Consider the following 25,950-nt stretch of genomic DNA (forward strand, 5'->3'; position numbering starts at 1 on the left):
TGATGCAAATGAGAAATTTTATAGGAGCATTACTGAATCTTTACTGTACCTTGCTGCAACCAGACCTAATTTAATGTTTGCAACAAGTCTTATGTCCAGGTATATACAGGCTCCAACAACTGCTCATTTTGTTGTAGCTAAACGCATTCTCAGATATGTTAGAGGGACTGTGGATTATAGAGTGAAGTATGTGAGAGCTGAAAGTAGTGAACTTCAAAGATTTTTTGACAATGATTGGGAAGGCTCACAAGAGGATTCCAAAAGCACAAGTGGCTACTGTTTTTCATTTGGAAGTGGAGTTTTCTCTTGGAGTTCTAAGAAACAAGAAACAGTGGCTCAATCATTTGCAGAAGCAAAATATATAGCTATTACTTCAGTTGCAAACTAGGTACTTTAGTTAAGAAAGATTTTAGTTGATTTGGGGTTCTCATAGAACGAGGGAACGTTGCTACATGTAGATAATCAATCTACTATAGCTATAGCTAAGAATCCAATCCAACATGGGCGTACAAAGCATATCAGAGTTAAGTTCCATGCCCTAAGGGAAACAGTAAAAGAAGGGGAAATTGAGCTGGAATATTGTCCTACCAATGAACAACCAACAAACATATTTACTAAATGTTTGAGTACAGAGCAGTTTGAATATTTGAGAGGAAAATTGGGAATTTGCTCAGCTGGAATTAAGGAGGTGTGTTGAGTGTTGAGTAATTCCATCTGGTAAAAGAGAAGAAGATGAGTCTGGGCACAAATTCAAAGCAGCTGAAGAAAGGAAGAAGATAGACGATGTCATTTTCAACCAGCAGTTAAAAGAGCTAATGAAATGAAAATCAACTTGCCTTTTTATCACTTATTACTGTTTCTTTTATTTTGACTAAACGATGTGTTGGTAAGTCGTTTCATTTAGTTTGTAAGGCTGAGAAAACCACTTTTTTTCATGTTCTTTTTATTTTCCTGGTATTCTTGTTATTTCTTCTTTGCTGTTGCTGTGGCTGTTGAAAAGCACAGAAACCTATTTCTGGTACCCTGTGCACAGTTGTTTTTTTCCTCTTATTTCTTTTTCCAATGCCGAATATTTCAGATCTGATGTAAGTGCTCATACAAATACAGTCAATAGAAGGATGAACATGAGATTTTTTGACCCCCCAACTTTTCTCCATCAAAAACGTCTGCTACCAGCTCCTCTGTTCTTCATTTTTTATGTTCTTCAATAGATTTTGACAAATTTTAACAAAATCAACACACTTTCATGTGGAGGAAAGCAGTTATGTACATTATCTTCATCTCATCTCATTAGCTGTAGGTCAATAAATTCACTGACAGTCATGGATTCACTTACTAAAGCATCACAAACCAAGACTTTTCTTAGAGTCTCATATGGTATCCAGTTATCTCGTTTTACTGATATATTTGTACCATTACCCACCCTCCATATTAGCCCCTTTTTTTTATCAAACCTTGGCTTTCTCTTAAGCTCCGCCACAAATAACTTGGATTAGACCCAATAAGGGCTTCACAAAAGTTCACATTCGGGAAATACCTAGCCTTTAGAAAATTATAAGCTAAATTAGGTACTTGGGTTTGTAGCCTCCAACCTTGTTTAGTTGGCATAGCTAAATTAAAATTCTTTGTATTTCTGAAACCCATGCCTCCATAGTGTTTTGACGTGCATATAGCTTTCCAACTCTTCCAATGAATTTTATGATCCTTAACATTACCTCCCAACCAGTACCTCGCATAAACAGAGTCAATTTCAGCACATAAAGTGTCTGGTAATTTAAAACAACTCATAACATAGATTGGGATTGCTTGGGCCACTGCTTTTATCAACACCTCTCTCCCAACAATGGATAAAACTTTGCTTTTCCAATTCGAGACTCGTTTGAAGACCTTCTCTTTGACATAATTAAAGATTTACCTTTTGGACCCACCACAAATAAGAGGCATTCCAAGATATTTGCCCCCCCACTGTTCATTAGCTACATCGAAATTTTGACATACTACTTCAACATCTGATTCTGTAGTATTCTTACTGAATAGGATTGTTGACTTTTCAAAATTTATCTTCTACCCAAATGCAAGCTCATACCAATGAAAGATATTTTTTAAGGCATCTACCTCTTGAATTTGTGCTTTGCCAAAGATCATGCTATCATTTGCAAAAAAAAGGTGAGTAATATTCGACCCCTGTCTATATACTATCAATCCTGAAATGCTCTTCTTATTTTTAGCCAAAGTAAGCGTACCAGATAAAGCTTCAGTAATTATGACAAAAAGGAACAGCGAAAAAGGATCACCTTGACGTATTCCCCTGGACGGTACAAATTTTGCACCTAGGTCACTATTAATCAGAACTGAATACGATACAGATGTAATACATAGCATTATCATACTAGTGTGTCTTTCAACAAAACCCAATCTTCGTTATATACCTTCCATAAAAATCCATTCCACTCTTTCATATGCTTTACTCATGTCAAGCTTAAGAGCAAAGTTTCCCACTTTCCCCACCTTTTTGTTATGTAGATAATTTATAACTTCATGTGCAACTATGACATTGTCTAAAATCAGTCTACCCAGCACAAAAGGACTTTGATTTTCGGAGATAATAACAGGCAATATACTCTTCAATCTATTAGCCAACACCTTGGAAGCAATTTTATAAATCACATTGCATAGACTAATTGGCCTAAATTGACTTCCCTGATCAGGTTGTGGGACTTTAGGAATAAGGGTAATGTGAGTGTGATTGACTTCAGTAGACCAGAGTCTACCCTCCAAGAAATCCACAACAAATTTATGCACATCTCTACTCAGTAGAGGCCAAAATCTTTGGTAACATAACACTGGTAAGCCATGTGGACCAGGGGCTTTTGTAGGGTGCATTTGAAATAGCGCAATTCGCACTTTTTCCAATGAAATATCAGCACATAAATCTTCATTCATTTGATTATCAACACGAGCTAGGACCACTAATAGAACTTCTTCAGCTAATGGTGGATTTGAGGATGAAAATAACGAAGTAAAAAATTCTTGTACTTCATGTTGTAGCTCTTCTTGTGTTTCTACCCATTCTCCATCATTTTGCTTTAACGCCCAAATGGTATTTTTCCTCTTCCTTTCAGAAGCTCTCCCATGAAAGAATTTTGTATTCTTATCACCCTTTTTAGGCCACTCCACTGTTGACTTCTGTCTCCACATAATTTCCTCTTCTCTAAGCAAATCATGCAACTCCGTTTGAGTATTCTTGAAAAGCATTGAGTTGAAATCTCGAGAGCCTTTTTCATTTAAGCTTTACAATTCCAGTCTCTTTTGCGTAATTTTTCCTTGCACCTCCTTCAAAGGGTTCGGCTTTATCAAGTTCAGCTTCCTTTTAACCGTACCCAATCTCTATACAAATTCATCAGATCCACAGTTTGGTCGCCTCCATTCTGCAGACACAATTTGTTGACATTGTTCATCATATATCCACAATGCCTCAAAATGGAACCTTCTCTTCCACCTAACTCTCTTCTGGTACATTAAATCAATTTTCAATGCTAGGTGGTCAGAAACACCCACTGCCTCATTAAATACCGCTGCCCTTGGAAACTGTGTAACCCAACTCAAATTTGCAAAAGCTCTGTCTAATCTACATCGGATGAAATCCCCGGCGTCTCTATTATTCCACCAAGTAAACTGCGCCTCTCTATATCCCAAATCTCACCAATCACACCAACTACATATTTCTCTAAAGGCCATCATCTGAGACTGACTGCGTTGTGAACCACCATCCTTTTCGTTAGGATATAAAATCTCCCATACATAGCCAGGGAAGCTGAGACTGGTCATTAAGAGTTCGAAGGACATTTCAACCTTGATGTCTATCTGTCACACTCGGGTTCCCATAAAAACCCATAAGCCTCCAACTTTTCCCTCTCAGTGCAATTTCAGAATCGATGTGGTTTTTGGAATATGATTTAATAGTCAGATTTATATCACTCTTCCAAAGCAAGGCAAGCCCACCAGATCTACCTATAGCATCGATAGACAAACATGAATCCATCCCCAATCTCAACCGAATTCTCTCCATGTCATGACTATTTTTTTTCGTCTCCATTAAGAAAATTACATCGGGATTTGTGCTTCTCAAATATTTGAGAAGTGTGTGAATTGTTCGAGGTTTCCCGATGCCTCGACAATTCCAATTCATTAGCCTCGTTCTACTAAGCGGTGCTGATCCTGAAATGCCTCATTCTAACTCGGTATTTTTCTTTTTTAACAAAACATATACTAATAGTTTAAATCAAAATCCATCGTTGCAAGGGAATCTACCAAAAGCAGAAGTAATAGAAGAGTGGTAAGACTTTTGGTTTCTTCATGGCCGAAGTCAAATCCTAGTCATGATTTTTAAGTTTGTAACTAGAAGCTCATCAACCATGAAATCCTGCTCATAACACAGAGAACATCTGGTACTCTGCGAAAATTGCAAGCAAAAGGAAAACCATCATCTAGTACCGATTGTTCAGCTTATTTTATATCATCAAATCAATCATATATCTATGCTACTTGGCTTAACTCGACTTTTAGTAATAATTTGACCATTAAATATTATTATGAAGGAATACTTGCAGGCCAATCTCAGTGCATGTTTTGCATTCTTTATTTATGTACACTTTCAAGTTAAAACTTTCCTATTTTATATATATTTCTATGGAGAAAATGTCGAATCAAGATAAACTATCGAACTAAACTGAATTTAATCAATTCGATTCGATTATTTCAGTTTTGCTAAGATTTAAGTTACTTAATGTAGTTGATTTGATCTAATCCGTCGATTTCGATGTTCAAAATTCTCAATCAAACGAGTCAAACAAATGGACCTTAATAATATATTTTTTGTCCTAAGTCCTGATTCCTTCAATTCTTCTCCCTTCTTCAGGAATCATTAATTAATGATATATAAAATAGTTAATTTAACTAATTGTCAAGGGCATGCGTGTCATTAATTGTTTGCAAGTTCAGACAATTTACTTTAATAATAAGAATATTTTCAATTAAGGACTTCAATGTTGATAAGGAAATAAAAGAATAGTCATATTTTGATTTAATAAGAAAGTAATTAATTAAAGATAAAATAATTAATTTAATAAATTATTAAAAGTATATATGTCATTCCCTATATGTATTTTTGGTAATTCAGGCCTTTTATATATAGTGTATAAGTGTACATGTGTGTGTATGCAAGTATTTTATTTTGAGTTTTTCATCATGCAGCCTTTATGCTTTCTATTGTTTTGTCATTGTATTTAGTTGAGATAAGTCCTTCCTTGATATAATTTGGTCAGCCCCTCATGCATCAAAGAAAGTTTCATTATTAATTAATTAGGATTGTTATTTTAATCAAATATCCTTGAATTGATACTTGGATAAGTTTATCAAATATCTTTGGATAATTGGATTGCTAAATAGTAGTAGTAATTTGTCAACCAAAAAAGGAAAGAATAATGAACAGATATCCAATATCTATCCTAGTCAATTATTCTATCACAGTAGCAACTGAACTCCTTTAAATTAAAATAGACAATACAGGGATAATTAAGAGGTCACTGCTGAAGAAGGTAAGCTAATTGAGGACCAAAGTAGGAACCCCCTGCATTATTATTTACTAATAAAACATAAGACGACCCATTAAAAGAGGTAGGTGGCCTGCAGGCCTCTAAGCTTTGGTGTGAATATAGTCATCGATCTCCACAAAGTTCTTCACTGCAAATTCCTTAATCAAGCTTGGATCAGGGATCTCTTCACTTGCCTTCTCAAATTCACAGGACCATTGAACCAAGCTCGACTCTCCCTTGGGAATGACAATGATCTTGCCAATGAAAGTCTTATAGTATTGCTTGAGATCCCCATCAATGATGCTGTAAACATATATCTTCCCCACTTCATCCACAGATTCAATTCTCTCTTTGGATACCTTAACAATTGGAGAACCTAAAAGGACAAAAATTTTAATGTGATCCACAATAATTTAGCTATTCATTTGTATCAATGCCTCCTATTGCTTTAATTAGGTGTCAAAAATGGTGGACTTCATACTCTTCATAAAGTCAAAACTTCGTAAAATTTCCTTGGCTCAAGCTCAATGTCCAAAGAAACTACTATAACATAACTTTACACAAGCATGGGCACTTAAATCAACTTCTAGGAAATTGTTAAATCCTTGACTATAATGGTACTACTTGCATTTTCAATACATCATAATTAACTTGTATCATATTATAAAGGAATGCAATTATAATTAATTCCAACAATTAATCTTCTGTTATCCAAGAGTGAAAATAGTATAAAATGTCAATTAATTGACTAATATTGTTGCTCAAGGACACCTAAATTTTACCTTCAGCATAATTGATGAGGCGGATAGATCCAGGGGCCTTGCCATCGCCCTCTAGCACTTGAATGCTCTTGTAATCATGGGACAAGGCTTCAGGAAAAATTTTGGTCGAGTCCCTAATAGTTCCCCAGACCTTTTCTGCAGGAGACTTGAGCTCAACATCCACGTGAAGCTTCCCACTGCAAGCCATTGCTGTATGGTATTAAAAGCTAGGAAAGCAAAAAAGGAAACCGTAGTTCAGAAAGAAGGTGTCTTGACTTACCGTTTAGCATATATATAGACCTGTATATATAGTAGTCGAAGAGATAGTTTGGTTTCTAAATGAGAACTGAAGGTATTGAATTTCTCTGGTACTGGTTCAACTGCCCCGTTGCATTCAGCCACACACAAGTAACACAAGGCACAAGCACGCACATAGCGAGGGAGACGGTCGGGCCCCATAAATTATTCGGTTCATTGATGCAATTTCAAAGCTAGTGGATGAAAGCAATAACTATGGTTATCTACCGTTTATTATCCATTTATAGCCATGTCGGTGTGGCAGGTGAGGCCTGACATTAAACTCATGAAGAACATGTTAATTCGCTTGATATTTATATGTCACGCTTACCAAGTTTTAATGTTCATATTAACAAATGTTGGCTTCCCCAACAAATGTTGTTGGTGCCATGATGCATGATTTAAGAAGTAACAATGATAAAACTTTGGTAACATTTCTTTTTTAGCTAACTTCTCTTCAGAAAGATAAATCGGCGTCCTCTACTATCACGGCCTCTTGAAAATCATGTCATTGAAGTGAATGGCAATACTGTCAAACACGGTTGGGGCTTAATTAACAAGTTGCAAAAGTAGAAACTAGTTGGTATTATGCCGACCACGGTCGAGGTGCGTGGATGTTCTTAGAAATAAACTAGTTGGTATAATGCAGCAGTATATGTTTCCTACAAATAAATAAAGTGAGAAGAATAAGTATATAATTTTATTGTTAACTTTGGAGTAAAAATCAATCAATTTTTTAGATACACTAATAGTTTTGGACTTATTGTCAATGAAATCACCACGACCCTTTAAACCTCTATGGGTTCGGTTGAATAATTCCACAAAGCTAACATCTCGATTCATCTTATTTGCTTGCATTCATTTACAACGATACTCAATCATAATGCTTTTATTTTATATAACATGTATAGCATATTAGAATATGGAAGTAGTAGTATGTAAAGCATAACAAATAAATATTAATTCATACAATCCTTTTTGCATGAATAAGGTATGAAACTGAACCACCAATGTGCTTTGTAATGCTTCTTTCTTTTTGCATTAAACGATTCCTCCTTACTTGTTCCAATTTGTTTTTTCATTCTTTTGTACCCCATACCGTATCGATAAAGGCATCCTAAACTTCATTTGTGATTCATTGCCTTGATATGCCTTTGCAGTCCATGATGTTTTTTGTGTTGGCTTCTTTCTTTGCTTGTGTCCTCTCTTCTGAAAGCATGTCTTTTAGTTTATTAGAACAAATTTTATTCCATATTCATCGAACCAAAAGATCTTTATTTTAAGTCTAGACAAATTTTTCTTACAATAAAATGATAAAGTAAATAAAAAATTTAATACATAATTAAAAACAAGACGTTATAATTTAATTGAATATTAAACATATACCTTAAATTTCTTAAACATTAAATCCTTAATGATATTAGGGATTTTTTTCCATGTCGACCATGGACTATAGAAGTGATTTTTTATGATTCTTGTTATTGTTGTGGTAACCCCTATCTCAAAAAAAGTACTACCACAAGATAAAAGAAAATTATTGTTTAGTAAAATATATAAAAGATATAACTATTTCATTACAATATAAGATAATATACCTATCTCCAAAAGGAGTTATACACAATCTTTGAATTAGATCTGTAGGTGTATGTATTGTTACACCGGGCCTTCTACCCCTCGACCTTGAAGATGTACCATCTCCACTTACACCTAAATCAACGGATGTGGATCCATGAGAATCGTGGGCAAATGTCACATTGATTATTGGCTCTGTAGATGCATCAAACGAAGAGGGTGGCTTTGAGGGCAAATCATTGACTTGTTGTCTCTGCAGATGAGTGGATGGATTAGGAAATGCACTAGCATTTCGTAAGTGACAACATAGATCCAGAGGCATTTGTTGCTCGAGGTCTTGGTTTAGAATGCTTCCCTTTAACCATCATTCTTGCAATGTAACGAAATATTCATACATAAGCTAAAAGAAATTGAAACAAACTATCAAGGTCATCATCAAAATATAAGAATTAAGACTAATTCCCATTCATGTTTACAATAAAAAAATGTTAACAAAAACATGCCATATAAGCTAAAAAAAATTGAAACAAACTATCAAAATCATCATCAAAATGTAAGAATCAAGACTAATTCCCACACATGTTTACAAAAAAATGTTAACAAAAACATGACATTCTAACATACATTTAAATATTTTAAAATATAAATTAAAATAATATAATAACGTATCAAGATTTTTCAATAATAATAATAATAATAATTAAGTTAAAAAATTATGTAAGAAAAGATACAAAACCAATAACATATATTTCTAACATCATTAATCACTTTCAAAATAAGCAAACTCATGTTCTTCATGGACTTCATTCTCATAGCTATCACTAAAAGTTTCTTCATCTTGGTCCTCAAGTCCTTTTTCATCTTCTTCCATGTCATCTTCTTCGTCCTCAATCAAGACATTAACCTCTTCTTAATCACCCCTTGTTAATACTGTAAGGATATCAAGGTCCTCAAAAGGAGTAATATTAATTGGGGTAGACACATCATCTTCTTGGTACACTTCTTCATCCCAATCAATTTCATTTTCTTTGTGTCCACTACATGGAAGGTGGAATCAACTCTTAGCTTTTGTTTTAAATACTGCCTACCAATCACTTTAATCTCTTTTGGTTCATGGATAACTACTATAGTAAACTTGGTGAGCTTGTATAACTAAAACAAATGGTTCATTCGTAGCAAGCATTGAGTTTTGTTTAATTTCAGTAAGACCATGAAATAGGTCTATCCTAACACTTTTTTCAGTGTCAAACCAATAACACTTGAATAGCACAACTTTATTTCCGATACCAAAATATTCCAACTCGATTATATCCACCAAGATACGATAAAAGTCATGCTCATAAGCATTGTAAAAACTCTCTTTGACACATACCCCACTATTCATTGTCTTACGATTTTGCCCATAATCTAAGATGTGGAACTTGAAATCATTTATGAAGTATCCTTTGTAACACCTTGCGATATGTCCTGGACAATGAGAAATTTCAAGTATACATGGTTTAGTTTCATATCTATGTTCTGTGACCTATCAAAATGTAATACAAGAGTATTAATTGTTAATGCACATCAGTAATGCCTATTTATTATTAAGTGGCAACTAATAGATTGCACATAAACTTACATATTCTTGGAACCATTGTGTAAATCTTGCATCACGTATTTTCTCCGATTCATCTTTTGATATATGGACAACATCTCTTTTCACCATTTCATCAAATATCCTAACATTACATCCACATTACAAATCAAGATTATCTTATATCAATCATTAAGGTTTAAGGTATAATAGTAGTTACTCAATATACAGAAGAATCTACTTGCAATTCACTAAAACATATAGTTTGGCAACATATAACTTATCTTCATCTAAAAATCGAGATTTATCTAATTGATCAAAAGCTTGTCCAAGATGATTGAAAATTGAAAGACAACCATCAGAGTCCATATCTCCCCCATCATCATTACGTGGCACTTGATTTAATCTTGTTCGCACAGTAAGTTCAAAATACAAAGAGCAAAATGAGGAGACTTCCTCAACAACATATGCCTTGCATATAGATCCTTCCACAAATGCTCGATTTTTCACTTTCTTCTTCAAATTATGCAAAAACATAAACATCATAATATTCATAAAATTTAATAAGTACCTTAAACTCTTTTAATGAAATAATTGAAATCTAATGACAGATATAGTACCTCTAAAATGGATACATCCATTGATACTAGACAGGTCCATCAACCCTAGCCTCATAAGGTAAGTGAATCGGCAAATGCTTCATAGAGTAAAAAAAAAAAAAACTAGGAGGAAAGATTTTTTTTTCATTTGCGTATAGTTTCAATAATTTTTCCTTCCAAAGCTTCCATGTGATCTACAAGTATTTTGGTTGTGTATAAATCTCTAAAAAAATGAGATATCTTAGTAATTGCATCCCAAATTGAGTTAGGCACCATATCACGAAAGGTAATTGGGAGCAATCGCTACAAAACAAGTGACAATCATGACTTTTCATCCCATAAAATTTGCATTCGATCTCATTAACACACTGAGATATGTTCGACGCAAAACTATCAAGTAATATCAATTGTCTCACCCAATCACAAACAATTTTTTTTCTTCTTACTTAAAGTGTACAAGGCTTTAGGCTTGAAAATTTTTCATTATTTTCCACCAATTCCAATTCTGGACGCCTGCAATACACCTTCAAATCTTGTCTTGCCTTTAAGTTGTCTTGTCTTCCCCTTAACATCCATCATAATGTTGAAGATATTCTCAAAGAAATTATGTTCTGATGTGTGCATCAAATACATATATTTAATGGGAGATTAAATACCTAATTAGTCTAAGTTAAACTAGATTTAAGATCTAATGTAAATGTTTTTATTTATTTTATTAGTTTAGTTTAATTTATGTTAAATGTTTATTTTAAGTTAATAATGTTAGTTTTATGTTATTTATATTTATTTTTATGTTTTTGTAGGAGTAGGATCAAAAATAATTTCAATTGGAGAAGAAAGGTGCATAATGGACTGGTGCTTTGTTTGCATATGTTTCAGTTTTTCAAGCATATCTCCCACTATAAAAATCCAAATAACATGATTTTTGGCCATTAGAAAGCTAAGAGATAGGGCTACAACTTTTATGTTTACTAGTTTGCCCAGTTCTGATCGATAGATGGTCCAAATCTTTGTCGAAGTGAAAATATTGCACTAGAAGAACAAAATTGAGCAAAACCTTTGAGAGCCGCAGCTCTAAAAAATGAGAGCCACAACGCTCAACGTATTTTGAAAAAATAACAAGCTTACGGTATTTTGGAAGCTTGCAAAGATTACAAGTCCACTTAGACAACTGTTGAAGAAAGACTTTCCATAACATATGATAAGGAAGTAGACAAAAGTTGTACAAATTTTCAAATCTTTGGTAAAGTCACTTCCAACACTTCAGATTCCCTCTTAAGGAAAGCGAATCTCGCCAACCTAACACAAGTAATAGATACTAGTCCACATATTACTTGAAAAGTCTAATGGATAAAAAAATGTTTGTAGATATAAAAGTGGAAAGTTCAAAGACTCAAAAATCCAATACGATTTCACTTTTAAAGAGATTCTTGCCATCAAATATGGCATTCAAAAGTTTGAGTTCCATCTGATTGGCCATCACTTTATTATAGAATCTGACATGTCAGCCTTTGATCACATGTTGAATTTTAGAAAGAAAACTCTTCTCAACGCACAGCTCTTACATTTGGGCAAAATGGTTTTCACATTATTCTTTCACCTTCAAGCATATAAAAGGCAATCCAAACATGCAATCTAGGCCATTCGACATCCCTCAAATCCAACAATTCTTTCCTCAAACTATTCCAATCATTGCCATTATGGAGCCAGCTTTTCCTAACAATGAATTTTTTTCCTTTTGAAGATCTCCCTCCAAACCTTACTCATCACATAGCCCAAAAAACCATTGACTCCAAAGCAAGGGATAAGTTCTTTTACTTTGAAAATGTTTATTATACAACAACATGGAGATCATGCGACCAGGCCAATAGGAATAAACCTCAAATTTCCTTTCTTCCATCATTTTCACCTTTCTTACTATGGTCATTTCCCCAAAGATCTTTTACCCTTCCTGTGGTATCTATTCCTGCTCTACATAGTCACCATAGAGATACCATCTCCCACACCCAGTTGGGCCTTTAAGCCACAAACACAAAATAGCCCCCTATACACCTTTCTACAATGGTTATGTACGTTAGATGAATAGGCCTCCAAATTGAAAGAAAACCTGAACAAATATCTATACCACATCATTCTCTTCAGTAGGCCATTCATTGAAAATTTATTCCAACCTTGGACAAAAATTTACTCCTTACTTGATTCTTCTCTCTATGACAACCCATTTTCCAAGGTATCTTGCTACAAAATGTTACTACAGTTATGTGCATCCTCAACAACACAAATGATATCCAAGATAGACAATTTCCAATGTTTTAAAAGTTCCATGGAAACATTATCCTCGTAAGTACTCATTATCCCTTCTAAAGGATGTCCAAGAATACGTAGATAAATATTGCTGTTGTGAACAAAATTGTTGGTATTATGAGCCACTACATGTCAAGCATGTCAACCTCTCATTACTCCACCCTCAAGATGTTAGCTTCCTAAGAAATCCTTATTGGTTTAATAACCTTGAACAAGAATCCTACACCATGGACAAAGACACTAATCTAGAGCCCATAAAATCTAAATTAAAAATTATGTTTAATTAAGTGTGTTTAAATTTGTCAATGTGTCACCAGTGTTGCAACCTCACTCATTGTGTTGTCAAGTCACGACAAAAAAGCTCCACAACATCAAAAGACATGCTACCTTAAAAGCAACACCAAAGAGAATCTGATGCTCTTTTGTCTTGTCATGTTTGTCTTTTACTTTTATTTTAGAATCTTGGAATCACCTTTATCAAAAAGTGTGCTAATTATGTGTCTACTTTAATCATATCAATGTAAGCCTTAATAAAGGTATAGGAATCTTGTAACCTTTAATCAAGTTATGTTGCTATCATCAAATAGTGATTGGTTTGTTTAGCAGTATGTTTGTAAGCCTATAAAAGGCAATTCTTTCGTCTTAAAAGAGGCATCGTAGACTTTATCAAAAAATCATATGAAAAACTTGTGTGAAATATCAAATATGTGTTTCTAAAAGTTCTCTCCTTGGCTACTTGTTTTTCTTAGCTAGTAGCTGAGTATGAATCCACTGCTCAAACTGAGTAAATCCAATTAATATAAATTTCTTTAAAAATAGAATAAATCATACAGAAATCTAAAAATCTACATAGTGATAAGAATTATGTAAGAAAGAAAAGTAAAGTTACATGCAAATTTGATTTGAATACAAAATATAGCAATTGTATTTGGGTAAAATACATTATCACCCTTAAGTTTTAAGCATAATTCTACACAGATCCATTAGTTCTCAAAATAAACACTCTGAACCAAACGTGTAAATGACGTTAATGCCTAAACATAAAATGTCTAAAATGTTCTTCTTTTTCCACTCTTTTCTTTTCTCTCTGATCGACTGATGACGTTCCTTTACATCGATTGGCCACCACACAGCCAGATCAAGCCATTAAATACCAAATTCGGCCTAATCTCCTTAAGGGAAATCTAGATTGTGCTCCCCAAATTGGGGGAGCACACCTAATCGTGCCCCCTACCCCCCCGGAATCTAAGGAGCACAGATTGTAGTGCTCCCAAATCGTGCTCCTTAGAGGAGTGTCGAGATGTGCGCTCCTTAGCCAGATCTAGTCGAGAGGTGGTCAGCCGGTGAAAGGTAGGATAGATTTTTCTTTTTAAAAAAATTATAATTTGGTAATTTTGAAAATTAATTAAGGGTAAAATTGTCAAGTCATTATTGTCACGTCATCAAACAAACAAGAATATTATTGGTTGACTAATGGCTAGACTTATATGTCCAATGAAAGATATTCTTTCGAGGCGAAGTGTTCATTTTGAAAATTAATAGGCCCGTGTGAAAATATGGTTAAAACTTAAGAATGTTAGTATATTTTATCCATTTTATTTTCTTTAAATAATAATTCTTTGACAACTCTTGATGCAATAATTAGGGTTTAATGTTTATTAATCAATTTACAAGTAAATTCATAATTCAAGGAGTTAAAATCAAATGAAATAATGCCTACATTAAAAATAGTATAAGAAATCAAATTAATAATTAGGTATAGAACAAAAAAAGGTAAGCAAATTATAAAGTATACTATGCTTAATTATTAGAAACTTTCATAAAAGGGGAAGGGAGCATTTCATAAATTTTTGGAGGGGTAAAAACCAAATTTACCTTTTTATTTGAGAAAAAGCTATTTCGCCAAGTTTTCAAGAGCCAAGAGGACTGTAGTTTCTATCCATCAGTGTACAAATTTTCGAAACTCCATTTTTTTTTTATCCAGTAGATATATAACTGATTAATTTTTTTTTCAAAAGGAGTATATAACTCATTAATAATAATGTATTGTTGGATAGAGGTGTTCACAATTTGGATTACTTCACATGAATTTTTAAATTTAAACCCAAGTTGAAGATAATATTATATTAGTACATAATATATTTTTATTCAATTTCAATTTTAAAATATATTTTTAAATTTTAATAATAAAGAACATAAATATGTGGGCTAGGCCAAACTTGGGCCCTTACTAAGGTTTTTAAGTGGGAACCTTGTCCGACCCATAATACCTTTATTCTCAAATTGTCCCAAATCCACTTATCTCTCCACCCTCCGTTTTAGTTGGGAAAGTTAGTAGAACCTTGTACCTCTCATATCATCCCAAATCTTATTAAAGACTTAGTATGTAACAGCTATTTAGCGAAAATTAGAAAAAAAAAAGGACAGAATAGCAAAATTGTAAATTTTTTTTTGAAAATTAATAGCAAAATTATAAATGGGACTGAAAATATATGTCACGTTTCAAGTGTCATTATTAAATATTAATATATACTAAATATATTATTAATTTAATTAAAAAGTTTTCTTTTTAAATGAGCCTCATGCATAAGGCCTTTTTGACAATAGACCTCCTCATAATTTTAATTGTTTTCATTGAAGAGAATTAAAATTTTGACAAAATCACCCTTAATGAAACCAACCCATTTATTTGGCTCTACGTCTCAACCCAAAACCTATTAACGGGTCAAATATGTTTAGGTTTGCGTCTCAAACTCACTCATATTTTTTGAGCTTTTCTCGCCAGAGTATTCATCTCTAGAGTATTTTTTACCAAAAAAAAAAATGTTTAAGCATTTTGAGCATTTTGGAGTAGTTTTTGATACACGAAAAAAACTTTTGAGCGTTTTGAGCATTTTTAAGCATTTTGGAGTGATTTTTGATATATGAAGAAAAACCTCTGAATATTTTGAGCATTCTTTGTCAAGTAGGCATATTCATTAATTATGTTGTTAAATGGAATATAGTGTATCATTTGAAGTTGTTGATCTTGTTAAATAAAATTCAGTAGTTTTGATGATTTTTGAACATTGTGTGACTAATTTTTAGGTATTGCATGATTGACTTTGGACATTGCATGACTAGTTGATAGGCATTGCGTGACTTGTTGATAGGCATTGCGTGACTTGTTAGTAAGGTATTGCATGACTTGTTAGTAAGGCATTGCATGACTAGTTAGTAAGGCATTGTGTGACTTAGGCATTGCTTAAAAATCAGTCACGCAATGCCTAAAAACTAGTCACACAATGCATAAAACCAATCACATAATGCTTAAAAATCAGTTATGCAGTGATTAAGTCACGCAATGCCTAAAAATCAGTCTCGTAATATTTAAAAACCAGTCTAATCAATTTTAACTCCTTAACTTTGGGGTTCTATGATTAAACCAATAAACTCAAAAAACTAAAACACATTCTTTTTTTTTTTTTTTTGCTAAGCCATGAAATTGTGCATTTAATAAAAGATAAGTTACAAAACTCCAAAATCCTCTAAAGCAAGACAAAATATATACTTATGGGGATGGCCTTGCTCACTCTCCTTATAAAAAAGCAACATATACTCTTTTTACAAAATATTCCTTAAACAATTTCAATTCAAAATCTCATAAAAAAAAATCAAAATTCCCAACAAACATGCTTAGCAATCATCTCAATCCCATACACAACAAAACCATGAACCATCATAAAACCCATCAAACATGTTTTAGTTGTTCTTTCTTCTTGAGCCCATCATTTTAACCAATCCGATCCAACTCATCAACACAAGTATCTCCATCGCAGTACACGTTTCGAAGCAAGTCACTACTAGAAAGTATCAAGTTACCACATTCATCATGCTGCTTATAATCACCATAGAAGAGCAAAATCGTTGTTCATCATCCTCAAGAACTCCAAATCCATCATTCAAAAAAATAAAACAAAATAAGAAAGAGCTTGATGTCAACTCTACTATTTGGATAACAAGATAGACAGTATTTGATCAGAGAGAGAAATCGAGATTTAATTTTGAAATTTTTGTCTGGATGGCGGGATAGAGAAAACTGAAATCATTTTAATTTGTCTGAAATTGTTTAAAGGGTATTGTTGTCAAGTCATGCCAAAAATTGACTAAAAATAGTTAAAATTATAAAAAATAATATTTTTAAATTGAGCTTATAAGGAAGGTTATTTCTCACAATTTCTTCTTAATTAAATTACAAGATTATTTAAAGCATAAAACACCTAATTATAGCTCAATTTGCATTTTAGTCCATTTTAATTAAACTACTAACTTAAACATTTTGTTATTTAACCGACGTTCTTTCCTTTATACCTTTTAACATGAGATGGTATCTCACACTTAATATTATTGAAAATATCGCATAAAAATCAGGTAAAATCCACCGGCGTAGGTAAATCCTCTTGGTTTGGTGGACTAAAATAGGAAACAGTGAACATGCAGCACAGATAGAGCCATATATAGGGTTGGTTTGATGGACTAAAATAGGGAACAATGAACATGCAGTAGAGATTGAGCGATGTAAAGGGTTGCCGCTTGATTGAGGTGGAGCTTCTTGAATCCTAGTCAGGCTTTGTGTCATAATATTAAGGTAATCTGTTAAAAGTAAAATGCTAATAGAGTTGCAGTGTCAAGGATGCATGTGTTGTTCTGTTACACCATCGGTTGCATGCCGATCGATGCCTTTGTTAGAACAAATTCAACTTTATAAAATTCTAGAGGTAAGAAATGTCATTCTTCGTTGGATGATCAAAACTACAGCCATAAGAATTGGATATAACCTTTGAAATACTAGTTGCTCAAGGGAAAAATCCATCGTGAGGTTTGTTATTCAATTATACACGTATAAACCAAGAGCTTCAAATGATCACCTTTATTAATATCATAATATATTCTCATAAGCAAAAAACAAAAGAAAAAGAGTTATAATTGATCAACTTTCATAGGTGCATCAAATTGTCAAATATCTTAATTATTACATTCTTCAAGTATAGATACACAAAATCATATAATTGTTGGAGCAGCCTTAATGTTGATTGAAACCGAAGGAACAAACTTCTACTGTCAGTAAATTTAGAAGAAGAAGAAGACAAGGATCGATGAAGAAGATAGATAGCTAGCTAGCTTGCCTTATTTGATACCTGAAATGGAAAACAACCGAAAGCTGGAGTAAAAATTGTAGCACAACGTAGAACATGAATATGCTAGGTTCAAATTGATAAGTACATAATTTAGAAGCCCATCTGTCGTTATAGTAAGGTAATCTGTCATATGCAAATGCGAAATACTATGTCATCTTCTCGTACGTATTTGTAAATGTTACTTTGAGTTTGGGCATGATGCTCCCATCTTTAAGTCCTATTTAAAGTCCTTATATGTTTAAAAAAACTTAATAACAAGACTTGGCAAGTAGTCTCTACTTACCAATCCGGTGGATATTTCAGGCCTTCTAAAGTGCTCAACCATTTAGAACCAACCTGATGTCAAGATTTAACCCTGGAACGATCCGTTTTATCATCTTTTCACTCACCTTTCCATAATTTATCCTGAAATTGACCTTTTTGAAGAAAGATCAGCAAAAGACAAAATGGGTCAAGTTTTGTTGTATCAAAATGGGGCCACAACTGCCAATTACTATATACTTTGGTTAAAACCAGATAATATTTGCCTCAGGGCATAGCTTAGGAGAGTGTAAGTTTTTTTTTTTTAGCAACAGCTCTTCCCCAGATAAAAAGAGGCAAAAGAAGCAAATAAACAGAAACAGCTATCCCTGGTTTAGTTTGGAGAAAAGGCATCTTAATGGCAGTAAACAGCATTTTGTCAGAATTTAAGAGCGTCTGCAAGAATCCATTTAATCATATAATACTACTATCTTTAATGTAGACATGAAACAAGGTATTGGTATCTTATGCCCCACATTGGTGTTGAAATGAAATCATTATGGGCCAATCTCTTACTTTGTCATTTTCATAACAACAATAATAATATTTTGAAAATTTTTTAAAATAGTGAGGGATGGTTTGGAAGAAGATAATCATAGAATCTGGCACAAAAACAAATGAGTGAAAGCTCCTTCTCAACGGCTACCCACAATCTCCTTTCAAAAGCAAAACAAAGAAAATTGGAGGGAGAGATGGTAGCTTCTATTTCTTAACCAAACCAAACACAGCCCACCATTTCCCATCGAAAGGTAAGCAAGCAATACCAACTTTACCTCTCATCTGCTTTTTCTTTTCCTTCAAGTACATCTTTCTCTCTCTCTCTATCCAAAATAAGGTTGTTGCAAATATGTTGTTGAGTATTATCTAAATTTAACTTCACTTGCTCCATACGTACTCTTGAGGAGATTACTGTACTCTCTAACATCTTCTTAGTTCTTTATGCTCATCCTCAGAAGCATTTCCATTTTCTTCATATCGTTCAAGCATTAACTTAAAAACTCATTACAAAAATAGGGCTAAACTTGATCTTTTCATCTCCTCTCCACCATCTGTCTTGTGACACCAAGCAATTTCTCATAATTGCAAAGGGGACATGAAACTAGACTCTCTCTCCAATTGTCTGTCTGTCAATTCAACCGTCAAAGATAGATAGATCGACCCAAGGAAGAGATAATGCCTTTCAGGTTAGTATCAGCATGGAACAAGCGCCGGAGAAGCAAGTCCCAGGATCATACTGACCCTTGTATGTATTCTCCTTCATGTGGTAATCAGTTCATCCCTTGGACAGTGGATTTTCTATGTTCCAACATATTACCTACCTACTTTTCAGGGATTTATAAACCAGCAGAGCATTGGCAAATTGAGGATCAAACACCCCGGCCAACTAAAAGACGCCATGGATCATCAGTTTTCACACTGAAGGAGATGGAGGAGGCAACATGCTATTTTAGTGATATGAATCTAGTTGGGAAAGGAGGATTTGGCCGAGTCTACAAGGGCACTCTGCGATCCGGAGAGGTATTTATGATTTTCGTATTGTTTTGGAATAGGATGGATGTTCCATGAATAAATTATGCTACCTCAATAAGTCAGTCACATCATTTATAATGCTATCCAGAACAAGTTAAAGAATTTTCATTTATTTCGTTTAATTAAAAACTTATATTATAGGCAGTAATCAACCAAAAAGAGTGATAGAAACATACAAAAGCTATCTTCTGTTTCTGAAGGTTGTTGCAATCAAGAAAATGGAGCTGCCACCATTCAAAGAAGCTGAAGGAGAACGTGAGTTCCGTGTAGAAGTTGATATCTTGAGCAGACTGGACCATCCAAATCTGGTTTCCTTGATAGGGTATTGTGCAGATGGGAAGCACCGGTTTCTAGTCTACGAATACATGCAAAAAGGGAACCTGCAAGATCACTTAAATGGTTGGTTTCACTCAAATCTGTTTCCAATCTAATGCCTCATCCATTTAACATCTATCAATCTTAAACTGCTCAATAGGTATTGGGGAAACAAAAATGGATTGGCCTTCAAGGCTCAAAGTGGCACTTGGCGCAGCCAGGGGACTTGCTTATCTCCATTCTAGTTCCGCTGTTGGAATTCCAATAGTTCACAGAGATTTCAAGTCTACCAATGTTCTTCTAAATGCCAACTTCGAAGCAAAGGTAAGAGACATAGATACTTTGCATGAAGCATTGACATTAATAAAGCATTTGTAACTAAAACTCAATTTGCTACTCTTCACAGATATCGGATTTTGGACTAGCCAAACTAATGCCAGAGGGTCAGGAGACTTATGTGACTGCCAGAGTCCTTGGCACATTTGGCTATTTTGATCCTGAGTATACATCAGTATGCATCTTCATGTTACAAAAGTTTTCCCTACACTTTTACATGATTTTTGCTAATGTTTGAATAGTGTTCAATATTGTTTTATCAAATTCTTTGTTTTTCAACCACTATTGTATCTTAAAACTATTGAGCTTCATACATTTTAACCTTCCTGGGTGTTTAGGACATGCAAAAGAACTATTTAAAAAGGAAAATGTAAGACTCATTAATCTTACTAAAATTGCATTAAGGATCATGGAATGCAAAAACTACACAATTAGGCAGCAAGCATTGACCAACACAATCATATGCATGTAAAGAATCTGGTAACTCAAATATTCTTGAAAACATAAATCAAAGAGATCAGAGAGGGAAGACATTTACAACAGAGTTGTTAGCTTTGTAGGAATGAAAGTTTGCCATTATGAATTTATGGGTTTCTAGGTCTAAATTTTCCATTATATGTCTTGTTTGAGACTTTTGGGGTGCTATTTTGATTTGCTGAGTCAAACATAATCCAAATATCCAACAAAGCAGCACAATCAGCCTTGAGAAGGGTTTGCAAACTGCAATTAAATCACTACAGTTTTACCCAACCCTAACAAAAAAATGAAGAAAGAGTTAGGAAGATTACACAGAGCCAAGATATGTTGGCAAAGTATAGATCTAACCTTCCCATCCACCAACACTTAAAATATGTGGGTTTTCTTCTAGCCACCAGCCTTGCATTCAATGCTCTAGATTATTTAATACACTATAAATCTTTTCATGAATTGGTTAAACAACTGGGTATTTTAATGCACTTGAAACAAACATCTTAAATTTAGTGAAACCGTTATAATTCCAAAAGTGAATAGAGAAATCACCTTATCCATACCATGCATTCTAAGTTCCAATCAGTAACAAATGGGATAGTCGGATTTCTATATCTGAATTTTTCTCTTCTTCCAAATAAAATGTACTGATAAGTATAAATGCGATGAAGGTGATCTTTTATAAGCAAATATCTCATTCTTCAACCTTCAATATAATAAAATAATATTAGGTGTCAGATTTTGCTCAACTAGATTTAATTAGCAATAGCAAGCATGATCTTGGTTTTTCATTTGTCTTCTCTGGTGACAGACAGGAAAACTAACCGTACAAAGTGATGTTTATGCATTTGGAGTCGTTCTTCTAGAGCTTTTGACAGGACGCAGAGCTGTAGACATAAGCCAGGGACCAAATGATCAAAACCTTGTAATCCAGGTATGTAAAAACTTCTCATTCAAACAGGTTATGACTCAAGTTTCAAGGACTTCAGCATATTAGCTAGAGAAAATGAAATAATACGTGGGTGGTCCATGATTCAGGTTAGACACATACTGCATGACCGGAAGAAGTTACGTAAGGTGATCGATCCAGAGATGGCTCGAAGTTCTTACACCATTGAATCTATAGCTATGTTTGCAAATCTGGCATCACGTTGTGTCCGTGTTGAGAGCGGAGAGAGGCCCTCAATGCCAGAATGTGTAAAAGAACTCCAACTGATTTTCTGTACAAATGCGAAAGGCCTAGGTGTGGCTTTTAGGATTGGTTGAGGAATGCGGATGTTTTACCAGCTGTGAAACTGTAACATATCAACAATAAGGATCTTCTGAACTATAAGCAAACACTATTACCATGGCAATTTGATAAGAGGCAGGGAAAAGAAAAAAGGTATTTGAGTTATATATGAGTCAAAACAGAAGAAATTTGAGTAGGGTCATATTGAGAGTGGTTTCATGGAAAAATAACTATTGGAGAACTGAGAAAACAGAAGTGATAATATTTCTTCATATGTTTAGTTCCTTTTTTTTAAAAAAAAAATACCTCATATGTTTAGTTCTAGTCTAGCATCAACAGTTTGTTTGGTAATGTTGTGCTTAGTGCAGATAATTCTATGCATTCTATATTGTATAAACACAGTGAAATAATAAATATTCTGCACCAAAATAAATAAAGGAACAAATAGTGCTCTTTAATTTCATTTGCACCAACAATAACCAAAGCTCATTAAAGGATGTTTCCCTTTCTCCCTTTCCTGTTCATAAGTTCAAGCTCAAAAATCTGAAATCTATAAATCCCAGGTGAACATAGCAGGAGAGAAAAAGATAGTAAATTACAAGTTTGTTTAAGTCCATAATTTGACAAAAAGTAACAAAAGCAATGCCAGATGCAATTTACCATTAAAATGTGCTCTACCATGCACATGATAAATTAAAAGCAAGGACATTATGAGAAGCCATCGAATTCCTAGTAGGAAATCCACTTAAATGGATGATCTTAGCAATCTGGTTGAACAACATCAGGGACCTGGAAATCCCAATTCATTAAAAGAGACAATGCAGGAAACAAATATAAGAATGAAGTCATCTTCCCAAACAAGCAGCAAAAATTAACAGGTGTACAATAGTGATTAACAAGAGAAGAGGGAACGAGAGTTTCAATAGAACATGATAAACATATGGGTTATATGTGTGACTTTAATGGCATGTAGCTCAAAAGATTACAATTACAGTATGATTTCAACTTATCCATTTATGAGGGAAGTTCCTCACCAGAGTCTGATATATCTGATTCTGCTAAATTGTTAAAAACAGGAAGTTTCTTGCGCATCAAGTGCTTACGTCTCTGTAATGTCAACAGGATAAAGATACTATCTGTCTGAAGAACATTGTATCCTGCTTTTATGTACATGTTGAATGGAGCCTCATCAATCATTCTGCAATGCAAGTACACCTCTTTTGAAGAAGTCATTTGAGATATTAGTTCCTCACTTGCCTTGAGAAGATGCCATCCAATGCCCCTCCTAAATGATTCAAAAGCAGACACCAAGAATTTTAATTACTAACAAAAAGGCCATCATATTTAAACTGAACAAGTAGTGCAGAGAAAATTTCTGTACAAGTACATGTCATAAGAATAATCAAAATACCAAAAAAAAAAAAAAACAGAGAAAAAACCCCTAAAATTGGAGCAATGATTCAGGATATAGCAAATATCATTAGGCAGCACTAAACCACTCAGCCTCTTGATTCTAAACTCAAACTAGAAAACTTCTGAACGTGCAGATTACACAAGGATTCATAGAGTTAGGAAAATTCAAGCATTGAGAAAAACTTTAAGACATAACAAATAAATCAGAATAAGTTAAATTTAAAGAATCTAGTGGCTTGTCTACTAAACTCTATCACTGTAAAATTCCATCACAAATTAAATAGATGAGATCTGAACTACCCTTTGACAGTCTTACAACATTATTCAATCAATATTCTTTCCAGACTTAGCAAAGCGTGAATTGTAAGTTCTGCAGCTCAAATTTTTTCCCATAATTAGAGCAAAGAAAGGCCATTTCAAAAGATTTTCCGTTAGTGAATTATCACTGGAGAAAAAAACTGACAAATGAATAACTCAACCTGAAATGAGAGCATATTGACTATAAGAACAACTTCTTACTCCTAAGATGGCTTAAACATTACAAATCCTTTATGGTCTTTCACTTAGTGATTAACCTACTAACAATCTTGAACCTACTAAGGGTGTAACAGAACCATTCAAATGAAAAACTCAACTTGGAATGAGAACACGTTGAACACAAGAAAAAATTTCATAGTCATCAGATGGCTTTAGAATTACAAATCCTAAGTTGTCTTTCATTTAGTTATTGATCTATAAATAATCTTGGCCCCACAAAAGTGTGTAAAATTACAAATCAACAAGTCATTATTCCCCTCCACTAATATCCATCAAATCAGAAATAAAAAAAAATAACAAAAACAAATAACCTTATACCTTCTAAGCTGCTTTGTGACTGTCATGTTACAAATATAAGGCGAATTCTTGGGAGGGGTAGGTGAAGGAGGAGAAGAGTTAGCACCCCTTTTGTCAAAGCAAACTTCCACGGTCCCAGCCAGTTCCTCTCCTCTCTGTCCATTCTCTCTATAAAACCCAACAAGAGTAACAGCATGTGGCATCACAGCTCTTCTCTCAATCAAATACTGCTTGACCAAGAACCTCAACAAAGCTTCATATCCCAAAGGCATCAACATTGACTCAGCAAATGACTCGGCCAACAACCCAACAGTCAAATCCATCTCCTCGGCCCTCATGGCACGAACCCACAACGACCCAGATTCCAACTCTTGAAGATAAACAAAAGACTCCAAAGCTTTGAGCTTTTCAAGCTCTTCATTGGTTAAAAAACGGCTTCCCCTAAAAGGGTCATCAAGAAAGGAGTAGTATTGAGCTGACGTAACAGAGTTGGTGGAGGAAGAAGAAGGGAGAGAACGTTTGAAATTGTAACGGTCAAGTTTGTGGAGAGAAAGAAGAGGGTTTCCGGAAGAAGGAAAGGGGAGGCCTTTGGTGGGGTTAAGGTGGGTATGTAGGTGCTGCTGTCGGGGATCTAAGTAAAGAGATAATGAAAGTGCTGCTGCTGCCATAGGAATAGGAGAGTGTTTGTTTTCCTTTTTCTGTTTCTGTCGACTTATTTGAGATCAGAAGTTGATGATGAGATAAATTGGGAACAGTATCGTGTAATCATCAAGGAAAATATTTTAACTGAATGTCTTATTTTCTTTGTGAAATTGTCGCTTTTCCTTTTTGTTTTTTTTTTTATTAAAGGTTTTATCTTCGTGACTTTGGGTCACTGGCAGAACAACAGACAGACAGATTGCTAGGTGAGTTGAGGTGAAACTAGAAAGGAACTAAATCCAGCGATGTTGTTTCGAGGCACGTGTTGTATTACAGCAAAAGGTGTCGTGTCTTCCCCAATTTTCTGATTTTTCCTTCGAGGACCTGGACAGGACAAGGGGGTTTTTTTTTTTTTTTTCCTTCTTGTTCCCCATTCCCCAATTTTTCCTGATGAACTTGAACAAAGCAAGATCCAAAAGTTATACCAGTACTACTATATGAATATGACGGGTGGCTGTAGTGAGCTACTGGATCCATACCGTACGTTTTGGTGACTGTAACAGTAATCCTTGGATGAAAGTTTGCTAATGTCACAAGGGTTATAAGAAACTGTTGGAAACCGGTTTAGCTAGAAGAGAACTTTGCAAAAAGCTTTTGAATTAGCTGCAAAAGCAGATACATTGGCTCAACAAAAATCACCTTGTAGCGTAATGGTTGGAGATATTCCCAATCTTGCCCTTTAAAATAAAGAATTCTCTTCTTTTCGTCCCTGGGAGCTAGTTGGGGAGCCTGCGTGGCCAGAACTCGCCGTCGAGGCTGGATTTGACATCTTGATATGGGCCCAAAATGGCCTTGTAAGCCTCAGACCTGCCTTGTCGAAACTAGGACCGATCCTCCTGTCTCCGGCGGCCACTCATTCCTCTTTTGTCTCCACTCTCTTTATGGTGTCTACCCTTTTCGAAAAGAGCAAACAACATAAGGCTAAAATGGGATAAACGAACATT

At 34.3% G+C, this 25,950-nt stretch overlaps 3 protein-coding genes across 6 annotated transcripts; 1 reads left to right on the plus strand and 2 right to left on the minus strand.

The window, feature by feature from the left end:
• Positions 1 to 5,481: 5,481 nt before the first annotated feature.
• On the minus strand, positions 5,482 to 6,653 carry MLP423 (MLP-like protein 423). The gene is made up of 2 exons (XM_007044541.3): positions 6,377 to 6,653; positions 5,482 to 5,970 (listed from the first exon to the last, which is right to left on the minus strand). Exons 1-2 carry the CDS (start codon positions 6,561 to 6,563, stop codon positions 5,696 to 5,698), a joined length of 462 nt encoding a protein of 153 aa, XP_007044603.1. The 5' UTR covers positions 6,564 to 6,653; the 3' UTR covers positions 5,482 to 5,695.
• Positions 6,654 to 19,191: 12,538 nt separating this feature from the next.
• LOC18609435 (Protein kinase superfamily protein) lies at positions 19,192 to 22,340 on the plus strand. 2 transcript variants are annotated; one of them, XM_018116192.2, is made up of 7 exons: positions 19,192 to 19,423; positions 19,511 to 19,698; positions 19,911 to 20,109; positions 20,186 to 20,349; positions 20,432 to 20,536; positions 21,641 to 21,763; positions 21,868 to 22,340. In XM_018116192.2, exons 1-7 carry the CDS (start codon positions 19,354 to 19,356, stop codon positions 22,093 to 22,095), a joined length of 1,077 nt encoding a protein of 358 aa, XP_017971681.1. In that variant the 5' UTR covers positions 19,192 to 19,353; the 3' UTR covers positions 22,096 to 22,340. The 2 variants fall into 2 exon arrangements, with proteins under 2 accessions (XP_017971681.1, XP_088659834.1); XM_088803708.1 differs by having other exon boundaries at positions 19,192 to 19,698.
• Positions 19,954 to 25,860, minus strand: LOC18609434 (Acyl-CoA N-acyltransferases (NAT) superfamily protein). 3 transcript variants are annotated; one of them, XM_088803709.1, is made up of 4 exons: positions 24,329 to 25,860; positions 23,095 to 23,345; positions 21,655 to 21,716; positions 19,954 to 20,090 (listed from the first exon to the last, which is right to left on the minus strand). In XM_088803709.1, exons 1-3 carry the CDS (start codon positions 24,973 to 24,975, stop codon positions 21,670 to 21,672), a joined length of 945 nt encoding a protein of 314 aa, XP_088659835.1. In that variant the 5' UTR covers positions 24,976 to 25,860; the 3' UTR covers positions 19,954 to 20,090; positions 21,655 to 21,669. The 3 variants fall into 3 exon arrangements, with proteins under 3 accessions (XP_088659835.1, XP_017971682.1, XP_088659836.1); XM_018116193.2 differs by lacking the exons at positions 19,954 to 20,090; positions 21,655 to 21,716 and adding an exon at positions 22,494 to 22,849 and having other exon boundaries at positions 24,329 to 25,857; XM_088803710.1 differs by lacking the exons at positions 19,954 to 20,090; positions 21,655 to 21,716 and having other exon boundaries at positions 22,953 to 23,345; positions 24,329 to 25,855.
• Positions 25,861 to 25,950: the final 90 nt, after the last annotated feature.

This window comes from Theobroma cacao, chromosome 2 (genome assembly GCF_053813885.1).
Source record: "Theobroma cacao isolate CCN51 chromosome 2, ASM5381388v1, whole genome shotgun sequence".
Classification (NCBI taxonomy): Eukaryota; Viridiplantae; Streptophyta; class Magnoliopsida; order Malvales; family Malvaceae; genus Theobroma; species Theobroma cacao.

Bases quoted from the DNA above. Each gene is read 5' to 3' on its own strand.
- MLP423 (XM_007044541.3), bottom strand. From the start codon at position 6,563: ATGGCTTGCAGTGGGAAGCTTCACGTGGATGTTGAGCTCAAGTCTCCT. The intron at 5,971-6,376 runs GTAAAATTTAGG...TTGTCCTTTTAG, and splicing joins CCTCATCAATTATGCTGAAG to GTTCTCCAATTGTTAAGGTA.
- LOC18609435 (XM_088803708.1), top strand. From the start codon at position 19,354: ATGCCTTTCAGGTTAGTATCAGCATGGAACAAGCGCCGGAGAAGCAAG. The intron at 19,699-19,910 runs GTATTTATGATT...CTGTTTCTGAAG, and splicing joins GCACTCTGCGATCCGGAGAG to GTTGTTGCAATCAAGAAAAT. The intron at 20,537-21,640 runs GTATGCATCTTC...CTCTGGTGACAG, and splicing joins TTGATCCTGAGTATACATCA to ACAGGAAAACTAACCGTACA.
- LOC18609434 (XM_088803709.1), bottom strand. From the start codon at position 24,975: ATGGCAGCAGCAGCACTTTCATTATCTCTTTACTTAGATCCCCGACAG. The intron at 23,346-24,328 runs GTATAAGGTTAT...TGAATCATTTAG, and splicing joins GTCACAAAGCAGCTTAGAAG to GAGGGGCATTGGATGGCATC. The intron at 21,717-23,094 runs GTGAGGAACTTC...TTATGTCTACAG, and splicing joins ATCAGATATATCAGACTCTG to CTCTGCGTCCTGTCAAAAGC.